Source organism: Nothobranchius furzeri, chromosome 12, assembly GCF_043380555.1.
Source record: "Nothobranchius furzeri strain GRZ-AD chromosome 12, NfurGRZ-RIMD1, whole genome shotgun sequence".
NCBI classification, from domain to species: Eukaryota; Metazoa; Chordata; class Actinopteri; order Cyprinodontiformes; family Nothobranchiidae; genus Nothobranchius; species Nothobranchius furzeri.
Window position 1 is genome coordinate 53803406 of NC_091752.1, and position 17470 is coordinate 53820875.

At 39.5% G+C, this 17470-nt stretch overlaps 1 protein-coding gene across 3 annotated transcripts; it reads right to left on the minus strand.

Annotated features, from left to right (window-relative positions):
- Window positions 1-2652: 2652 nt before the first annotated feature.
- LOC107376604 (somatostatin receptor type 5) lies at window positions 2653-15971 on the minus strand. Of its 3 annotated transcripts, XM_070542704.1 has the most exons (5): window positions 15688-15971; window positions 10366-10716; window positions 10021-10161; window positions 9581-9925; window positions 7282-9059 (listed from the first exon to the last, which is right to left on the minus strand). In XM_070542704.1, the coding sequence occupies exons 2-5, from the start codon at window positions 10666-10668 to the stop codon at window positions 8910-8912; spliced, it is 939 nt and encodes a 312-aa protein (XP_070398805.1). In that variant the 5' UTR covers window positions 10669-10716; window positions 15688-15971; the 3' UTR covers window positions 7282-8909. The 3 variants fall into 3 exon arrangements, with proteins under 3 accessions (XP_015801267.1, XP_070398805.1, XP_070398804.1); XM_015945781.3 differs by lacking the exon at window positions 7282-9059 and adding an exon at window positions 2653-7275 and having other exon boundaries at window positions 10021-10716; window positions 15688-15970; XM_070542703.1 differs by having other exon boundaries at window positions 10021-10716.
- Between the last annotated feature and the right edge of the window lie 1499 nt (window positions 15972-17470).

Below are 17470 nucleotides of genomic sequence, written 5' to 3' on the forward strand. Positions count from 1 at the left end.
TTTCTTTTCATTTTTCCAAGAACAGAAGGGTCCGCTGCTGCTTTGCCTTTTCAATAAAACACATAAATGCTAGAAAAGGCCACAAAAAGCAAACCTGTTTCATGCAGTCGAGCGTTTCTCCTTCACCCACTCTGCTAATGTTGGAATAATGTTTACGGGATCGTTTTTCTTCAGAACTTGAGCTTCCAATCTTCTGAAAACAATGCATGTTGGTTTTTAAATGAACATTTTTCTGAGCAAAACCTAATAATCATTAGATAGTTTGACTGCAAGGAAAGTTGACATGGAAAATCCAAACAACAGCTTATGTGATCATGTGTGTGCAGGTCACTCAGTAACAAACTTTCTACGTGTTTTCCTCCTATCTCTTTCTCGGAATCAGACGATGGTCCAAAAACAGCTCCAGTTGAACTGGTTTGGTAATGATGTCGATTTTTTTCTTCTGTTTGACATTGAGGCTGATGGAATGGAGGCAGTATGACCACAAACAAGCAGGGTAACCAGGAGCTGCAGAATGAGCGGTGTGTTTTAACACCCACAACGCGAGCCAGCACAAAAACAGGTTGTCGGTAAACAAGGTTGGAATAAGGGCCAAATGGGACGGAGCTGCTAATAAGAGGGAGAAAGGACGGGAGATGTGGAGAGGTAGTCGATAAAAAGGTTCAAAAGGAGATATTTGAATGTTGTTATTCAACATTTTGTTTCATGAGTACATTTCGTGAATATCATCCATTTGCTTTTATCTTTTTTTTAGTGTCACCCAGGTAAGGCTTATAGGGCTCATAGATTTTATCTGGGATTTTGTCAACTGCACCAATTCGTTTGGATTTTCCTAGAAAAGACAAACAGGAAGTCGAAATGTAAAACCCGTTCAGGGCCTGAAATGTTTTCCCAAGACAGTCAGCTGACCTTAGTCACCATTCTCTCCCAAAGCCAGAACGTCACTGGGCTGCAACAGTTGGTGATAAATCAGACCAGTGTTGGTGAAAACCTCTGAGCTACATCTGCCAAACTGGCAAATGTGGGAAACATTTTAGGACAATGTCTCTCGCTGCACATAATTGTTAGTGGGTATTGAAGTAATCTCTAAAGTAATCTTCTATTTTACACTCTACTTTAAAAATGGTAGATAAGAAATTTAAAAACTACAGTTGGGACCTCAAATCCCTATTATTAGCAATGGATACCTGTAATCAGATTACAGTTTAAACTGTATGAAGTTACTGTAAAACTTCACTGAAAAAAGACTCAAATAACAAGTACAGCAGCGTCATCATCACCATCATCATCACATCATCATCATCACCATCATCATCACATCATCATCATCATCACCATCATCATTACCATCACCATCATCGCATCATTATCATCATCATCATTGTGTTGTCATTGTCATTATCCTATTTGTTGTTGTCATCATCATCATCATCATCACCATCATTATCGTCATCATTATCATCACCATCACCATCATTGTTATCATCATCATTTTCACCATCACCTTCATCATCGTATCATTATCATCATCATCATCATCATCATCATCATTGAGTTGTCATTGTCATTGTCCTATTTGTTGTTGTCATCATCACCGTCACCATCACCATCATCATCATTTTCACCATCATCATCATCATCATCATCTTCTTCACCATCATCATCATTACATCATCCTTATCATCATCCTTATCATCATCATCATCATCATTGTGTTGTCATTGTCATTGTCCTATTTGTTGTTGTCATCATCACCGTCACCATCACCATCATCATCATTTTCACCATCATCATCATCATCACCATCATCATCATCATCATCATCATCATTTTCACCATCATCATCATCATCATCATCGTCGTCATCATCATCACCATCATTATCGTCATCCTTATCATCATCATTATCATCATCATTGTGTTGTCATTGTCATCCTATTTGTTGTCATCATCATCATCATCATCATCATCATCATCATCATCACCATCATCATCATCATCATCATCATCATCATCATCATTTTCACCATCACCATCATCACTGCATCATTATCATCATCATCATCATCATCTTCATTGTATTGTCTTTGTCATTATCCTATTTGTTGTTGTTGTCATCATCATCATCACCATCATTATCGTCATCATCACCATCATTATCGTCATCATGACCATCATTATCGTCATCATCACCATCATTATCGTCATCATGACCATCATTATCATCACCATCATCATTATCATCATTTTCACCATCATCATCATTGTGTTGTCATTGTCATTATCCTATTTGTTGTTGTCATCATCATCTTCACCATTTACAAATAAACAAACATCAATTTGATTTTCAGAAAAATGTTCATCATGAGTTTTGGACTCTGCTCAGACAAAAGATATTAAACACAGGATTGATCAGAAATGGTTGGAAAACGATTATGGATCATCATATAATTATTAGGAATGATTATGAAACACCAGAAAACATCTGACTATATTCTAAAATATTAAGAAACTACCTTACCTCTTGCTTTAACTAACCGAATAGCATCCTTAGTGCATATCCTTAAACCAGTCAAACTGATCAAAAGAATGTGTTGCAACAGTCAGCCAATCAGTGATCATCTCTTATATTGCACAGAAAAATGAAGCAAATTGTCAAAATCCACAGTTTGTGGTTTTCAAGATTGCTTTTTAATGACAATATTTTTGCAAAAGCATCTCGGTCAACATGTCAGTTTTAAGTTTTCTGTCAAATAATATTAAAATACGTTAGTAACATCCTCCTGACCTATGTGTTTTCATGAACACTGAGTCAGACACACAAAATGAAAGTAAATGTACACATTTGTGAAAGCAGCTTTTTTGTTGGGTTAAGATGTAATTACAAAAAAATTCAATAAAAATGAAAATCTCCGCACGTTGCAACTTCAGCCTTCATTTTCAGTTCATGATACATTTTATTTCTTTAGGTTGGTCTGCCTGTGTAAATCACACAGGCTGAAACATCATGATCGGCCAATAACTGGTGATTAAATGACCAGTGCTTGTGTTTGTATGCAACATATATCATGAAGCAAACTCACTACGTATTTATTAGATGTTCTTCCACTCCTGATTAGCTTTTGGAGTCGACTCAGTTCAAGATGTCATGACTGTGGACACATTTTGGGACCACAACAACAAAAAGTCAATCATTTTTCAACAAAAACTGATCTTAGATCAAAACTCTGGAAGGAAAGGTAGCAGGTGATCTGCGTTCCTCACAAGAATGTTTGGCCCTTCATTTAAATTTGACTGATTGTAACTAAAAGCAAAGAAAATACATTCTCGCCATCCTTGAAAAGAAGCAGCTGTTTGTTGAGAGCTACAGAAATCACGCATGGATCCATCTGTTCCCCAATCAGACGGTGTAAAAATACAGCTGGGACTTTATGAAACACTGCACCGGTGAGTCTTTACAGCGGTCATAAATTTACATCAGATACTACGTTTTTATTGCCTTCAGCGCACTTTTATTATTTTTGCACAACTCCAACATATCCTGCACACAATATAAAAAAATGTGAGTCATGTTGTTTCTTCTGCTCCACTATGGACTTTTTATTTTGCAGTTTTATTAAAAAAGATATATAAACAAAAATATCATCACACTCTGGTGAGCGATAAGCACATTGAGGCATGATTTGTTTGGACTGGAAACAAAAAGTGCTTTGCTCTGAAACAAGAACTTACCATTATGCTGAGGATTACAGAGTAAATAAACAAACTAAATGTTCACGGGATTAATGTATACATATAAGCCTTGTTTCATGCAGGCACACGTCAGCAGGACCTAAATAATGCAAAATATGTCTTTCTTTTTGTTTTATTAATATTCATAATTACATCATAATGTTTGCATTTACATGACTGAGAAACTGAATTCAAAATGACCTTTTATGTAAGAAAAAAAATAATAATTCACAGTGTTGCTATCATGGATAAATCCAGTGTCTCCTTTAACTCCATGAGTCCGTTTCACTGGTTGGTTTTTCTGGAAAAGCTCAAAGTTCCTGTAGACGTTCTTGACACTTTGGGCTCGAGTTGTAACCGTGAAGATGAGAAAGTTTCAGTAACAGAAACAATAAAACAAAAGCCGAATTTTTTCTGTGTGGTGCAACGTGATAATCTGCTCCAGCTGCAGAAATAGGAGGGAGAAAAGATGTAGAAACAACACTAAGTCGTGCTATTTAAAGACATTTTTCACATCGCGGAAAGGTCCTTCAAAAACCGTGAGGCCAACAAAAGGCCCCCTAATGAGAGACTAACCAGAAACACTTATCTCTCTGGCTGTTGCAGGGCAAAACAAATACTGCTAATATTCAAAGGGCATAATTAGGCAAAGCACAAAAACCAAGATTATAGCTCCAATCATATATAAGATTACACCTTTCAGCTATAAAACAATGTGGGACTCATCTTGTCACCCCAGAAACCAGTGTAGCCTGGGTACACTGTAAGAAAACATCTGGAGGTGTCCTGAAACATCTGGTACCCTGGTATTGTGGGTCTCTGCTGATTGGGCTGGCTTCCCACTGATCTCATCTGATTGGTATTTAACTGGGAGAAGCCAACATAGTTTCTGTCTAGTTCCTTAACTGTTTTTCTTTTGAGTTATCTAGGAAATGAACTGCTGCAACACTTCTGTTGCAATCTGCGTGGGCCTGGAAGAGTTTTACAAACATCTCATATTAGCATTTAGATGAATGTCGGGATTTAACAGGGGAACGTTGCAATGTAGGAGTACTTTTGTTCACCCATCAGTTGTGGAGGCGTCACATAATATCCACGAAAACGTAGTACGCAGCGAAGTAGCCACCGTAGTAGAGGGGTGTGTTTCCACCTGCCACGTTGGTAGGCGTTGCTTACGCTTCCAGAACGTGTCAAACTCTGCAGTTTAGATCGGGCCAGACAGGAAGTCAATCTCAAAAGCAGTGTAAAACATAGAAACTTTCAAAATAAAAGTCACACGCAGATCTCCAAAGTCCTAATGAAATCTCCGTATCCGATGAGAACAGAACTGAACATAAATCACAGACCTTTTTGGATACATGCTGCCATCTTTCTCTTGGCTTGTTATTGCAAGAACTGCCATAATCACGCTTCCCAGCAATCCTCCGGCAATTTCATGACCTCGTTGTGTGAAACGCTTTAGCTACCGTTTTTCGTCTGAAATTCTCCCGGTGGCTTCATTTGGAATCGTAGGATGTCCAAGAAAGATCCCGCCTTTCTTGCCTCTGATTGGCCAGAAGGGCTCTCCTATGATTGGCTCTTTCATTTAGCAGCAAACTGTCTTCCCTCTCCAAGTGCTGCCTGTCCTACCGCCACCAACAGAAAAGCTGTTTTGGGAAGTTTTGTAAAGAAAATGTAAACTTTTAGCAAATTTTTTTGTTTCTGTTTATTTTAGTAAAAAAAAACATGTAAAAATGTGAACTTGTAATAAATGTTGTATTTATCACACTGTAGGACTCACTTTATATCTGTTGGCTCTCAAGCATTAAGGTTATTTTATTAAAGCAGAATACATAGGATAATGATGAAAACTGCTGAAAAACAGGTTTAAATCATAATTAGCTTTGAATAAAATTTTGATTGAATGATGCACATTTAAACAGATGATGAGAGATGTGTCCTGACTTGCAAACAACCTTAACCAATGAAAGTGAAGACCTAAGATAGCCTATAGTAATACGATAACCCCAAGGCTTGAGAGCTAACAGATATACTCTAAAGTCAGTCTAACAAGATTTATTACAATTAGGCTACACAAAAAGATGTTATTCGGGTTCTTCTATGAAAGAAACAGAAACTGGTTTGTTGCAAAACAGGACATAATGGTTATTATAGCGCTAAGACCACATTTTCTTCAAAAACTCCTCATGATCTGGCTGCAGACAAAAAACCCTGCAGCGAGGGAACAAAGTTTGCCGTTTACATGAAATAGCCAATCGTAGGAGAGCCCTTCCAGCCAATAAGAGGCAAGATAGGTGGGACCTTCCTTGGCCATCCTACAATTCCAAATGACACCTTCTGGTGGGAAGGGAGTTCATGGGTAATCTATTGGGCATCGATTACGTTACGCGCTGCTTACGTAGCCAGTGGAAAGGCAGCAGTCCACGCCACTATAATTTGTTTCAAAAGATGTTTTCTGCTTACTGCCCACGTGCTAAAAACGTTTGGTGAAAATAAAAACTATAATTTTTGTTCCAAAGTGAAGTTTAAAAGATACAGAAATTTTGGAGGCGATAAAGTTGCAGCCAATGGATGGTGATGTTCCACTTCCACAGAAAAACAAAGAACGTTTGACATTATCCATTTAACTTTGATCTTCTGCTGAAAAAGGTGAATAACTGGAATAATATTGTAAACATAATGAAGAAAAGTGAATGGCCATTGGTGTTGACAATATCAAGGGTTGTGTTAGCATCATGTGCAAGTGGACAAAGGGGCAGAGTGTTTGTTTTTCAACACGCGAAACATATTTTTTTGTCTCAATATAGTCACAGATTTCATAATTCTGTCTAGATGTTTTAGCAATTTACCTTACCATCTAGAATAATCTGAAAGTCAGACTCACTGAAGCTAAACTGAGAAGGGTTCCCATTGGATTTATAAGCTTGTTTGAGAAGAAATGTTTCAGCTAAATGTTTATTTCTTTTAAACCCATGCAAGGATATGAGGAATTTCTCGTGAAAGTTTGGCGACATTCCCTGTGCGAATGTCCTACCCTCCTACCCTTACCCGAGTGAGACACTCCACTTGTCCTTTGCAGATGTCTTTTAGTGTTGAAACATGCAGAAAACAGCAACAAATTCAGGTCAGAAAACAAATGAAGAAAACAAAAATGATAGTTTGAAGTCTTAACTCATAAAAATAACATCTGTTGCACAACGACATAAGGAAAAACGTATCCCGATGCAGTCCCATCTGGTGCAATGTACAAAAACAAAAAACAACACAGATTATTGATGGGCGCGATGAGAAGCTGCTTCTCAAGCAGGACTTTTCCCCCCTGTTCCTCTCCAGAGATACCAAAGTGAGCCAGGGCAAACTGAAATAAAGAGCGGAAATTCCATGTCAATAAAACCCCCGGGGCTAAATTTCTCAAGCTCCATGTGGTAGTGCATGAGCACACGCTGGTTCAGCTTGGAAACCCAGCAATCATTTGCCGTTCGTCGCAGTTTTTGAGGTGAAAGGCTCACAGTCAGGGTTCCTGATGATCTCCATCTGAACAGACTGAGGAAACAAACAGACACAAATAATAGATCAGAGATGCTATAAGACAGAAACAGCAGGACAGATGTCATGTTTGCTTATGAGAGCCCAGCAGCTCATCAGTTTGGAGTCTACAAGGTCAATTCTCTTCAGTAAAACATTTGTGAGCTGCAGCATGGCCAAAGTTTATAAACGCAACAATAATAAGTCAGTTAATTCAGTATGGGGTACTGCGTCGTCTTGCTGAATTCATGAAATCCTTCACTAATAAAGAACACATTCTTGATGACAGTGCTAAATACGGAATTAAGCACAAGGATTTCCCATGCAACTAATGAATCACCATAATACCATCATGGATGTTGACTTGTGCTGAAAACCAGCCAGATGGTTCATTTCCTCTTTAGCTCCGAGGACACAGTAAACTGAAACACTTATATGTATTTAACTATTGACCTCCTCAGTGGGCTCTGGACTTGAGAATGCAGGAGAATGTTCTTGTTATCTACGGTATATATCTATAATTATATCTACTGAATATATACAGACATGTTATGCAATACAAGTGTAAACTATAAATATAATACATGCGTACACACACACACACACACACACACAAATAGTGGGCCAATAGGTAGTTGGCAGTGCAAGTTTTGCCACTTTAAAAGTTTTTCATCATAGCCAAACTTCGACTGTGAGATTCAGAATAATATAAAAGAAAATCCAGGAAATTACATGTTATTTTGTATAATGGTGCAGAAAAAAAGGTCAATAGCAAAAGTTCACCTTAATGCTTTGTAAGGTAACCTTGGTTGGCAATGACAGAAGTCCAGTGTTTCCTGTAGGTCTTCACTGGGCTTAGACACACTGTAGCAAGTATTTTGGCCCGTTTTTCCATGCAGCTCTTCTCGAGAGCTGTGATGTTTCGGGGGTTTCACTTTGCAGCACGGACTTTCAACTCCCTCCCAAGATTTTCTATTTGATTGAGGTCTGGAGACTGGCTAGGTCATGCCTGACCCTTGAAGTGCTTTTTACATGGACAGTCTTTCCTTGAGCTGGCAGTGTGTTTGGGATCATTGTCATGCTGGAAGATCCAGCTACATTTCATATTCAGTGTTCTCACTGATGAGGTTTTTGGCCAAAATCTTACGATACACAGCTCCATCCATCCTCCCGTTAATACGGATCAGCTGTCCTCTCGCCTTAGCAGGAAAACAACCCGATAGCGTGCTGTTTCCACCACCATGGTTCCAATTGGCTATGGTGTTGGGATGCAACTCAGCATTCTTCCACCCTCCAAACACAGCAAGTGGCATTTATGCCCAAGAGGTCTATTTTGGTCACATCTGACCATGTGACATTCTCTCAATCCTCCTTTGGATCGTGCAGATGATCTCCGGCAAACTTTAGGTGAGTCTGGACATGAGCTGGCTTAATCAGAGGGATCTCTCGGCTTCAGGTTTTAAATCCATGACAACGTAGTGTGTTACTAAAAGTAACCTTTGTTACTGCAGTCCCAGCTCCCTTCGAGTCATTGACCAGTTCACCTGTGAAGTTCTGGGCCGTTTTCTCAGCATTCTCAGGATAAATTGTATCCCGCGAGGTGAGATCTTGCATGGAGCCCCAGGTCAAGGGAGATTGTCAGTGATCTTGTATTAAATTGGTTCAACAGTTGATCTCTTCTCACCAAGGTGCTTGCCTTTTGTTGAATGGCTCATCTCAGTCTCGTGCAGATGTAAAACCTTGCCCCTGGTGTACTTAGACAGCTCTCTGGTCTTAGCCATGATGGGAGTTTTTGAGTCTGACTGTTTGAAGGAGTGGAGAGTTGTCTTTTACACAAAAAACAAGTTCAAACAGGTGCCAAAACAAGCAGAAATCTGGAGGTTTTTTATTCAACAGCACCATCTAAAGCAGTGGTTCTCAATCCTGGTCTTGGAGGGCCGGCATTTGAAAGTTTTTGTTGTTCCTCTGCTCCCACACACTTTCAGCAGCTCATCAGACTCTGAAGAAGCCTACTGATTAAAATTAAGTGTGTTGAAGCAGGGAAACAACTAAAACATGTTGGGTACCAGCCTTCCAGGACCAGGATTGAGAACCCCCTCATCTAAAGGCTGAAAATGCATTGCACCCTATGCCATTCTCCCCACTTCCACATTCATGACTAAAAGCCACATCTCTTGTCTGAAAATGTGCACCTCTGCATGTGTGCTTGCCTGTGTGTGTTTGTCTATATTTGTAGTTTAAACTTGTATTGCATAAAATGTCGGCCATGTTTTTAAACTTCCAAAATATTCTGATTCCTCTGAATGAAAGGATCGTGGTTTACCTTGGCAGCATTCTCTTGGCCCCCGGTTGGATCTGTGCCTGCAGTAGCAAATGTTCTTTTAAAGCACAAGGCTTTCTGAATGCTCTGCTTGAAATTGTCAGAAAGAAAGCCATAGAGGACCGGATTGGCGCAGGAGTTGACGTAGGGGAGGATGACCAGTGAGAAGTAGATTGCAGCAGTAATTTGGGTTTCCGGGATGACATAAATCAGGTTGACGATGTTGGCAGTGTAGAAGGGCATCCAGCAAAGAAAAAACACCACGACGATGACCACCACCATGCGTGTCACCTTACGTTCTGACCTGCGACGCCTGGTCAGACCTGCACGTGCACCAGCTGACTTCACCTGCAAGCGAAAAGCTTTCATCAGATTTACAGAAGATTTTTAAAAATGACCTGGTTCTTAACTAACTCAAAGAGCAGGTTTACGTGTTCCGTTACCTTGATGACAATGAACAGGTAGCAGAGGGAGATAATAACCAAAGGGCCAAAGAAACCCAGAATAGTTGTGTAGAGGATAAAGACAATAGACCAGACACCGGATGAATCAGGCCAGCTGATGTTGCAGGTGTTGAACTCCTCCTGTACACATGAGAAGATGGTGACCGGCAACACTATCACTAAGGAAATGACCCACACCAAGCCGCTAAAAATCCTAGCCATCCGTGGCTTCCTCCATTTGGCACTGCGAATGGGATAAACCACGGCAAGGAAGCGGTCGATGCTCATCAGAGTCAGGCAGAAGGTGGAGGCAAACTGACTCATTCCGTCGGTAGTCATGCACACCTTGCAGAGGAAATCCCCAAATGGCCAATAAGACAGGGCGCTGTTGGTTCCCAAAAAGGGGATTCCCAGGATGTAGAGTTCATCCGCCACGGCCAAATTGAGAATGTACATGTTGGTTACAGTCTTCATCTTGGTGTATCGGGCCACTACGTAGATAGCCAGCGTATTTCCCATGAAACCCACAATAAAGACAATAGCATAAATGACTGCTGTGACCTCATTGAAGGGCATAGAGTTGGTTGTGTTGTTGGTGTGGGAGGGGGATGTTCTGTTAGCCACAGACGTCCAACTGGAGTTGTTCATGTTGAAGCTTGGAGAGCTGGTGTCCACTCGGTTTGCAGAAGAAACAAGCTTATAAAAGAAAACACAGACACAAATGTCAGTAACCATGTTCAGGGCCAAGAAAGAGAAACAATTCAAAATGTTCTGATCGCTTGACTGTTCTGGGAATTCCTAGTTCACAGAACGACCTGAGGCGTTGGTACCACACACACACACCAAACAGTGGCCCATATTTACCTGGAGAGAAGAGAAACTTTCCTGTGAAATGGTCTGGGCATGCTGCCAACGTGCCATTCCTTATAATGGGAATTTGTACTTTATATGAGTTAAATAGATTTATTGACACTGTCACCGGGCTGGATGATAATAGAGGAACTATAACTAGGTGAGAAGTGACTCACTGTTGAAATGGAGCAATGGGTCAGAAATTTAAATTACTTTCAATTCTTTATAAAACTACAAATATATTTTAGTTCAATGATTGATAAAAAAAATCATGTTCCTTTTTGTAAATATGCAGTTTTGTTGGAAAGGTTGTGATTTTCGCTCCTCGGGACGGGGTTCTTGTTCCCAAGAGGGTTTAAAAACTCCAAGTGGGCAACTAGAAAAAAATGTTTACTCTTTTACACACACACACACACACACACATATATATATATATATATATATATATATATATATATATATATATATATATACCATATATATACATATATATATACCATATATATACATATATTTATATATATTTGAAGTGGTCTCTAGTAGGAATGAATGCCTTGTAAGTTGTACTCTGAGGGGAAAGACTTCGGTGCGCCTGTTTGTGGATGGATAGAGGAGAAAGTAGCTTCAAACGGCTTGATGTGGAGTCATTTCCTGATAGCTGGACAGCTCACCTCTGATTGGCTAACAGAAATACAACTCAACCACTGACTCCATTTGCTTTGCAACATTCACGTTTTATCTCTACAAGTCTGAAGGAGTTCTGCATTGTGGTGGAGTTGCTAATGCTAACAGTTAGCTTCTATTAGCTGAGATATTCTCTGCTGTTTCCTGATATTTGGACATCTCGCCTCTGATTGGACAACAGCAATGCAACTCTACCACTGACTCTCCACAAATTACGCAAGCCTGGAAGAGTTTTTCTGTGTGGTGGTATTGCTAATGCTAATGGTTAGCTTCTACTAGTCTAAACGATCTCTACTGTTTCCTGGACGCTAAACCAACAACAGCCTTCCCCGAGCTAAGATGGGTGAGTCCACGAATTTTAAGTGATAGTGTGATGTATATCTGTCAGGTTTTTATGAACTGAGCGTTTTTTTCCGTCTATCTTCAGAAGCTAATGCAGGAAATAGGGATAGAAGATTATTTTTACAGGCAGCCTGCATGTTAAACTCAGAGTGCCCGATCATTTTCAAAAATAAAACGTTAAAAGGGTTTCTCAGGGAACCTGCTCTTTAATAAATGAATTTAGAATGTTTTTGCTTTACAAGAGAAAAAAACTGCTGTCTTAGATTTATAAAATAGTGTTGTTTCATCTGTTCCATCCTCATGCTGAAGTGTTTTTGAGTCATTATAAACGTTTGTGGACTTAATGGGTCACAAGTTCCTGACACTGATGCTTTCTGGCTTGAAAGCCAAAGCCACTGCTCTCTCCAGGGAATGGCTTCTGTTGAAGACAAGGCATTTATCTTTTTCGCTGTGTATGTAGACACAACAGGCTAACACTGACATCTGAGCTCAGTTTTTTAAGGAATTCATATTCTGCAGCTTAGGGGATTTTGTCAGAATGCCTTCAATATTTCAAAATTATGTCAGTGTGTCTGTAATTGAAGCTATGATGGAGGTTGTTTCTGAATTTCAGGAAATAACTGCCCTAGCCATGCGTTGAAAAATAAACGTGCATGAGAGAGAACACTTAGTTATCCTCGTTCACCCTGTTTACAAGTAGCTGCCGGCCTTTTAGTACTTCTAGCAGTTCTCTGAAATAAATTTCTCCAAATAGCACGCCGAACTTTAGCTCACCTGTCGAGCAGAAAACCAGCAACAGAGGCGTCTGTGGGGAGCCCAACCTCCGTTTTCAGCGCATGTCACCATTGAAAAGAGTCTCCTAAAATGTCTGTTTCTTTTTGCTTTAAAACTAAATAATATTGCAACTTTCCACTCAATATCTGAAAGAAAATGTAAATAAATAAAATCTAATTTATTTTTCGTTATAAACAAATAACTCATTTTTAAATGTGGGTTCTGTGGAAAGGTCATGAGATAGTGATATTAAGTTATTGGTTATTTACTGTGAGGCCAAACTGAAAGTATTGTTAACCAACTCTAAATGAAAAAATCAGATAATACAAGTAATTTCGTTAACTCTGAGTTGTTCATCAGTTTTACATTTCATAGATCTGCAGGATTAAAGTGAAACTCCTGCAGAAATGTTACACTGCAGAAGCATCAAAAAGAAGCTCTAAAGTTAACAGACTATTGATAATTTCTGCTGCAATTAACTAAACAATTGTTTTCTAATAGTTTTATTTTAACGGCATAACAAATGCAAACAATATGCTAGTGGGTACAATTTGTTACCATACGTAGAGTTCTGCTTGTAAGATGGATTTTTTGTCTTGATCTGTGGTTATGTACACTGTAACCCTGAATAAGTTCGCTGAACTCAAAATATATGAGGAAACTGATTACCTAATAATGTTTAAGTTCACTTATCTAAAAACTATAAGTTTACCATAACTTTAAAAAATACGACCTGAATAAAATTAAAGCATCTAACTACCTCCAACCTATAACTTAGCACTTAAGCAACTTACAAAGTTTAATTTCACTAAACTTGCATATTTTATTTTATTTGAACTGTATTACAAGTTTTTACTAACTTAAATATTATAACTTATATGAACTCTAAATTGACCTATTAAACCCTTACCCAAATAAGTTGAATTTACTTAAAAATGACAATGTGGCAGGCTGGTGAAGGCAGTACACCAGATCATGACTCACACCCATAGATGCTAACAGCCAATGAAAGTGGATCACTCAAAGTCAAGTCAAGAGCATCTGGTGGGAAAAATCACGGTATTAATAACAATGGGACGGCACAGCGGCACAGCATTACTTTGACTAACCTGCACTTATGGAGCCAACATGATGCAAAAAGTAACACCACATTTGCAACATTGAATGAAATAATGAGAACAACAATCCTCCACAATAAACACTGCAAAATAGGGCAAAATGACTGAAAATATGACTACCCACAATGCACCGCGCCCACCAGTTGTTTATTGTTCCTGAAATCCACCAAAATTGCAAGTTTGTGGTTGTTTTTCCTGTAAATCCACAAATATTTAAAAAAAATATACAAGTCTGTTTATCAGACACACTTTAGGGTTGATGTAAAGATAAATGGAATAATATAGAAACATAAAATAATAAATCAGTATTTTATTACTCATTAAAGTTAAGTAGTTTTTATTGATTAATTTAGGTTACTTAAAAAAAAGAAATAGTTCTGATTTTAAAACATTTCAGTTCTATGTACTTAAAACAAGGAAAAGGTTGAACTAACTCAACACATTTAAGTTCTAAAAACATTTTTTTTTAATTATATTATGACTTTCATCTACTCTGTATATTTGATTATTTTGAACTTTTGGGTTTACAGTGTAATATGTAATGGGCATAGCTTCATATTAATTTTAAAGTGACAATGTGTAGTTTTAACCAAATAATCTCTCGAAACTTCCATAGAAATGTTGTTGAAAATGAATTAAATGATGCCCAGTTGTTTAAAAATAAGTTTCATCCATCTGCTGAACCCGCTCGTCCACATAGGGTCGCGGGGGTGGGGTGTGTGTGTGTGGGGGGGATATCTCCAGCAGTCAATGAGCAATCAGGCGGGGTACACCCTGGACAGAGAGCCAGTCCATCGCAGTTACATTTGTAATGAAAAAATACATTAGGACTCTCAAAAATATGAGTGTTTAACAAGGAAAACCTCATTTGATTATTTAAATTTGACTTAGGAACACTCAGTTAGCCACATCTGGAGTATCTCATCATTCCTGTCAGAACTCATCTTTGTTTCTCCTAACTAAGGCTGTTCATTGTGCGTAAAATCAGGAAAAAAATCTGAATTTTTGCTTTAAAGATGATTCACCAGTAGCCCGAACTAAAGATGTGGTGAGATTTATTATTACAAATGAAGCCCTGAATGGCTTAAAGTTTTAAATCTGACAGAACCAAAGTAATAATTAGCCTATCATTTTAGCTCGAGGTGATCTGGACTGAGACCTGAGCAGTTGAAGTTCTGATCCTCTCAGGGGGAAAGAAGTCACTGCTAATGAAAAGTAGTCAAATGTTAGCCGGTTCAACCCGAGGCTGCGCAAACGTGTTGCACAAATAAAAGCCTGCGCGTGGAGAGTCGTTGAACCGCGCTCCAGAAAACACGGGAGTGACGCGCAGCCCGCAGCGTGCTATTGAGAAAACAAACACTTGAAGCCCCTGTCCCCTTCAGCTTGCTTGACATTTTTGTCCACAGAATTCAAGACTCAACAGCTGCAATCCTAAAGGAACCATATGCCTGCCTGGACTAATTTGTGTGTGAGAAGTTAACCCCGCATTTCTCCCCCTAAAGCCACATTTCTATTTAAAATGTACACACTCTCCTGGGAAACACAGACGGAAATAAGTTGATATAGTAAAGAGGCTCCCCGCTGGTCACATCTGTGGGTGGAAACTGCAAAACAACCCGAGCTGGTGCGTGGGAATTAAACTGAAAAGCGTGGGAACTTGCTAATTAATTTTGGACACTTCTTGAGCGCAAGGGGAGATCTCCAGAGGATTCCGTTGAAAATAGCTATGAAGGTGGCCTAAAACGCAAATATTCTACGGTTTTCCTCACGCAGTGCGGTTTTTACGCACACGGATTTATGAAACCACGATCTCATCACTCACCCTCACTGTTTAAATCTAATTTCCGTGACTTTTTGAGCCTACAGCTGCCAGAGTGGAATCACTTAAATCACGTACCGTGTGCAGATAAGATCCAGCCTGTGCGCTCCGGTGCGCCTCTCCGTTATCCAGCCAACTGATGAGCGTCTCCAGCGCTCACGCGCTGATGGAATCGTCCCTTGCGCCACCTCAAGCTCAGCTGCTCACTTTGAGTCATTTTTCTGATATCTGTGAGGTGAGGTCTCCATGATGGCATGTTCAGATGGTGACGCTCTTATCGAGATTTGTTTTTAAGTTTCATCCGTGAAAGGAGCTCTGCGCACGGGGAGGTCACTCAGACTCACAGTGCCGCGACGCATTGAGTGATTATATGCGCTGAAAACGTCACCAAGCCTCTGGTAGTTCAAGTCCCACCCATGGGTGGTTATCTTCTGACCAAGATCAGGTCAGTTCATTAAAATCAGTAACTAAACTATTTTTTATCGTGTGTTTCTGTCTCCTAAAATACAGAAATTATTTATTTTAAACCAATTTTACACTAAAATCAGGGATTTATTTTTACCTGTTCAGTCTGAGGAGATTTTACCTTGACAGGTGCCTCAGCAGAGGGCGAATGAGAGCGCTTGTGTGTTGTAAGGGAGGTAGATTTGATGGCAATCGCCCGGGAAAGCTTAAGCCATTAGTTTTATGTTGCTGTCTTCCAGCTCAATGCAGCGTTAACAGCTGCCTGCTGCACACAGACACACAAACAGAGCAAGCGCCCCACTTATCTCTGCCTCATGTCATCATTTGTGCCAGTTTGAAGCATGGAGGGAGGAACAATGGGAAGTGGAGGATTTCTTCTGATTTATGGACCCTGTTCCACTGCTTTAAGTGTTTTATGGGGCTGGTGTTTAAACATGTTTGCACTGTCGCAGTTGTGCACGGAGGTCTCCCCATGTGGAGCAGTTGTGGAACAGTCTGTATGATGATTTGGTTTATTTATGTCTTTTATCAGTGAAAGCAGATGTTTCTGGAATATTAATGAAGTTGTTATAAATGTGAGCATCACAACTGGTATATCAGCTTGTAGAGCTCAAAAGTTACTAAATATGTTCAAAGATGTTAAAAGTCAAGCTGCATCGAGGTGCAGTTGATAGCACTGTTTCCTCGCAGCGAGAAAGTTGCGGGGTCGAATACCAGAAGCTGCTTTTCTGCATGCTTCATATAAAGGAGCATCTGGTGCAGACAGAGGGGATGGACATGGACTTGCAGAAAGACATATGGTGCAAAACAAGCTAGCCTAAAACATTTTTTCATGCCTCTTACAAAAGCTACAACTATATATTGTGGATATTAAAAAATTAATGAAAAAATCAGAAAAACAGCTGCCTATAATGCAGTTATGTCTGAAAACAACGATGGGACCACCTATCTCACTAAACCACCGCACCTCTGCATTTACCTGCCCTCCACTCATTATGCATTCCCACATTTAGCAACACAACACCACTAGTGTGAAAGGTTCTCCACTCAATAATGTCAGAGAAGCAGAAACACACGGCTGCCACCACGTCACCTTTAGGACTAACTTCAAGAGTTGCAAAAAGAAAAACACTATTTGACATTTCGGACAAAAAAACATGTTTGAACATAGAAAATGGGTGTTTAGCACTCTCTCGTTTCCTCTATGTGTGTTCTGGTATCAGGTGGATGTGGCCTGGACATGATAGCCGAATGGAGGGGTGAGAGTTCTGGGATTATTTTTGTGTTTAAAAGCTTGCTTGTTTTGCAGATTTGCCATTAAAGCTTTAATAGAGAATTAATCTCTTCACAATCAGAGCCTGCATTGTGATCTTGGAACATGTCCATGCCATCAGGG

Bases quoted from the DNA above. Each gene is read 5' to 3' on its own strand.
- LOC107376604 (XM_070542703.1), bottom strand. From the start codon at position 10,668: ATGAACAACTCCAGTTGGACGTCTGTGGCTAACAGAACATCCCCCTCC. The intron at 9,926-10,020 runs GTAACGGAACAC...TTTCGCTTGCAG, and splicing joins ACCTGTTCATTGTCATCAAG to GTGAAGTCAGCTGGTGCACG. The intron at 9,060-9,580 runs GTAAACCACGAT...TCCTTCAAACAG, and splicing joins GCCAAGAGAATGCTGCCAAG to TCAGACTCAAAAACTCCCAT.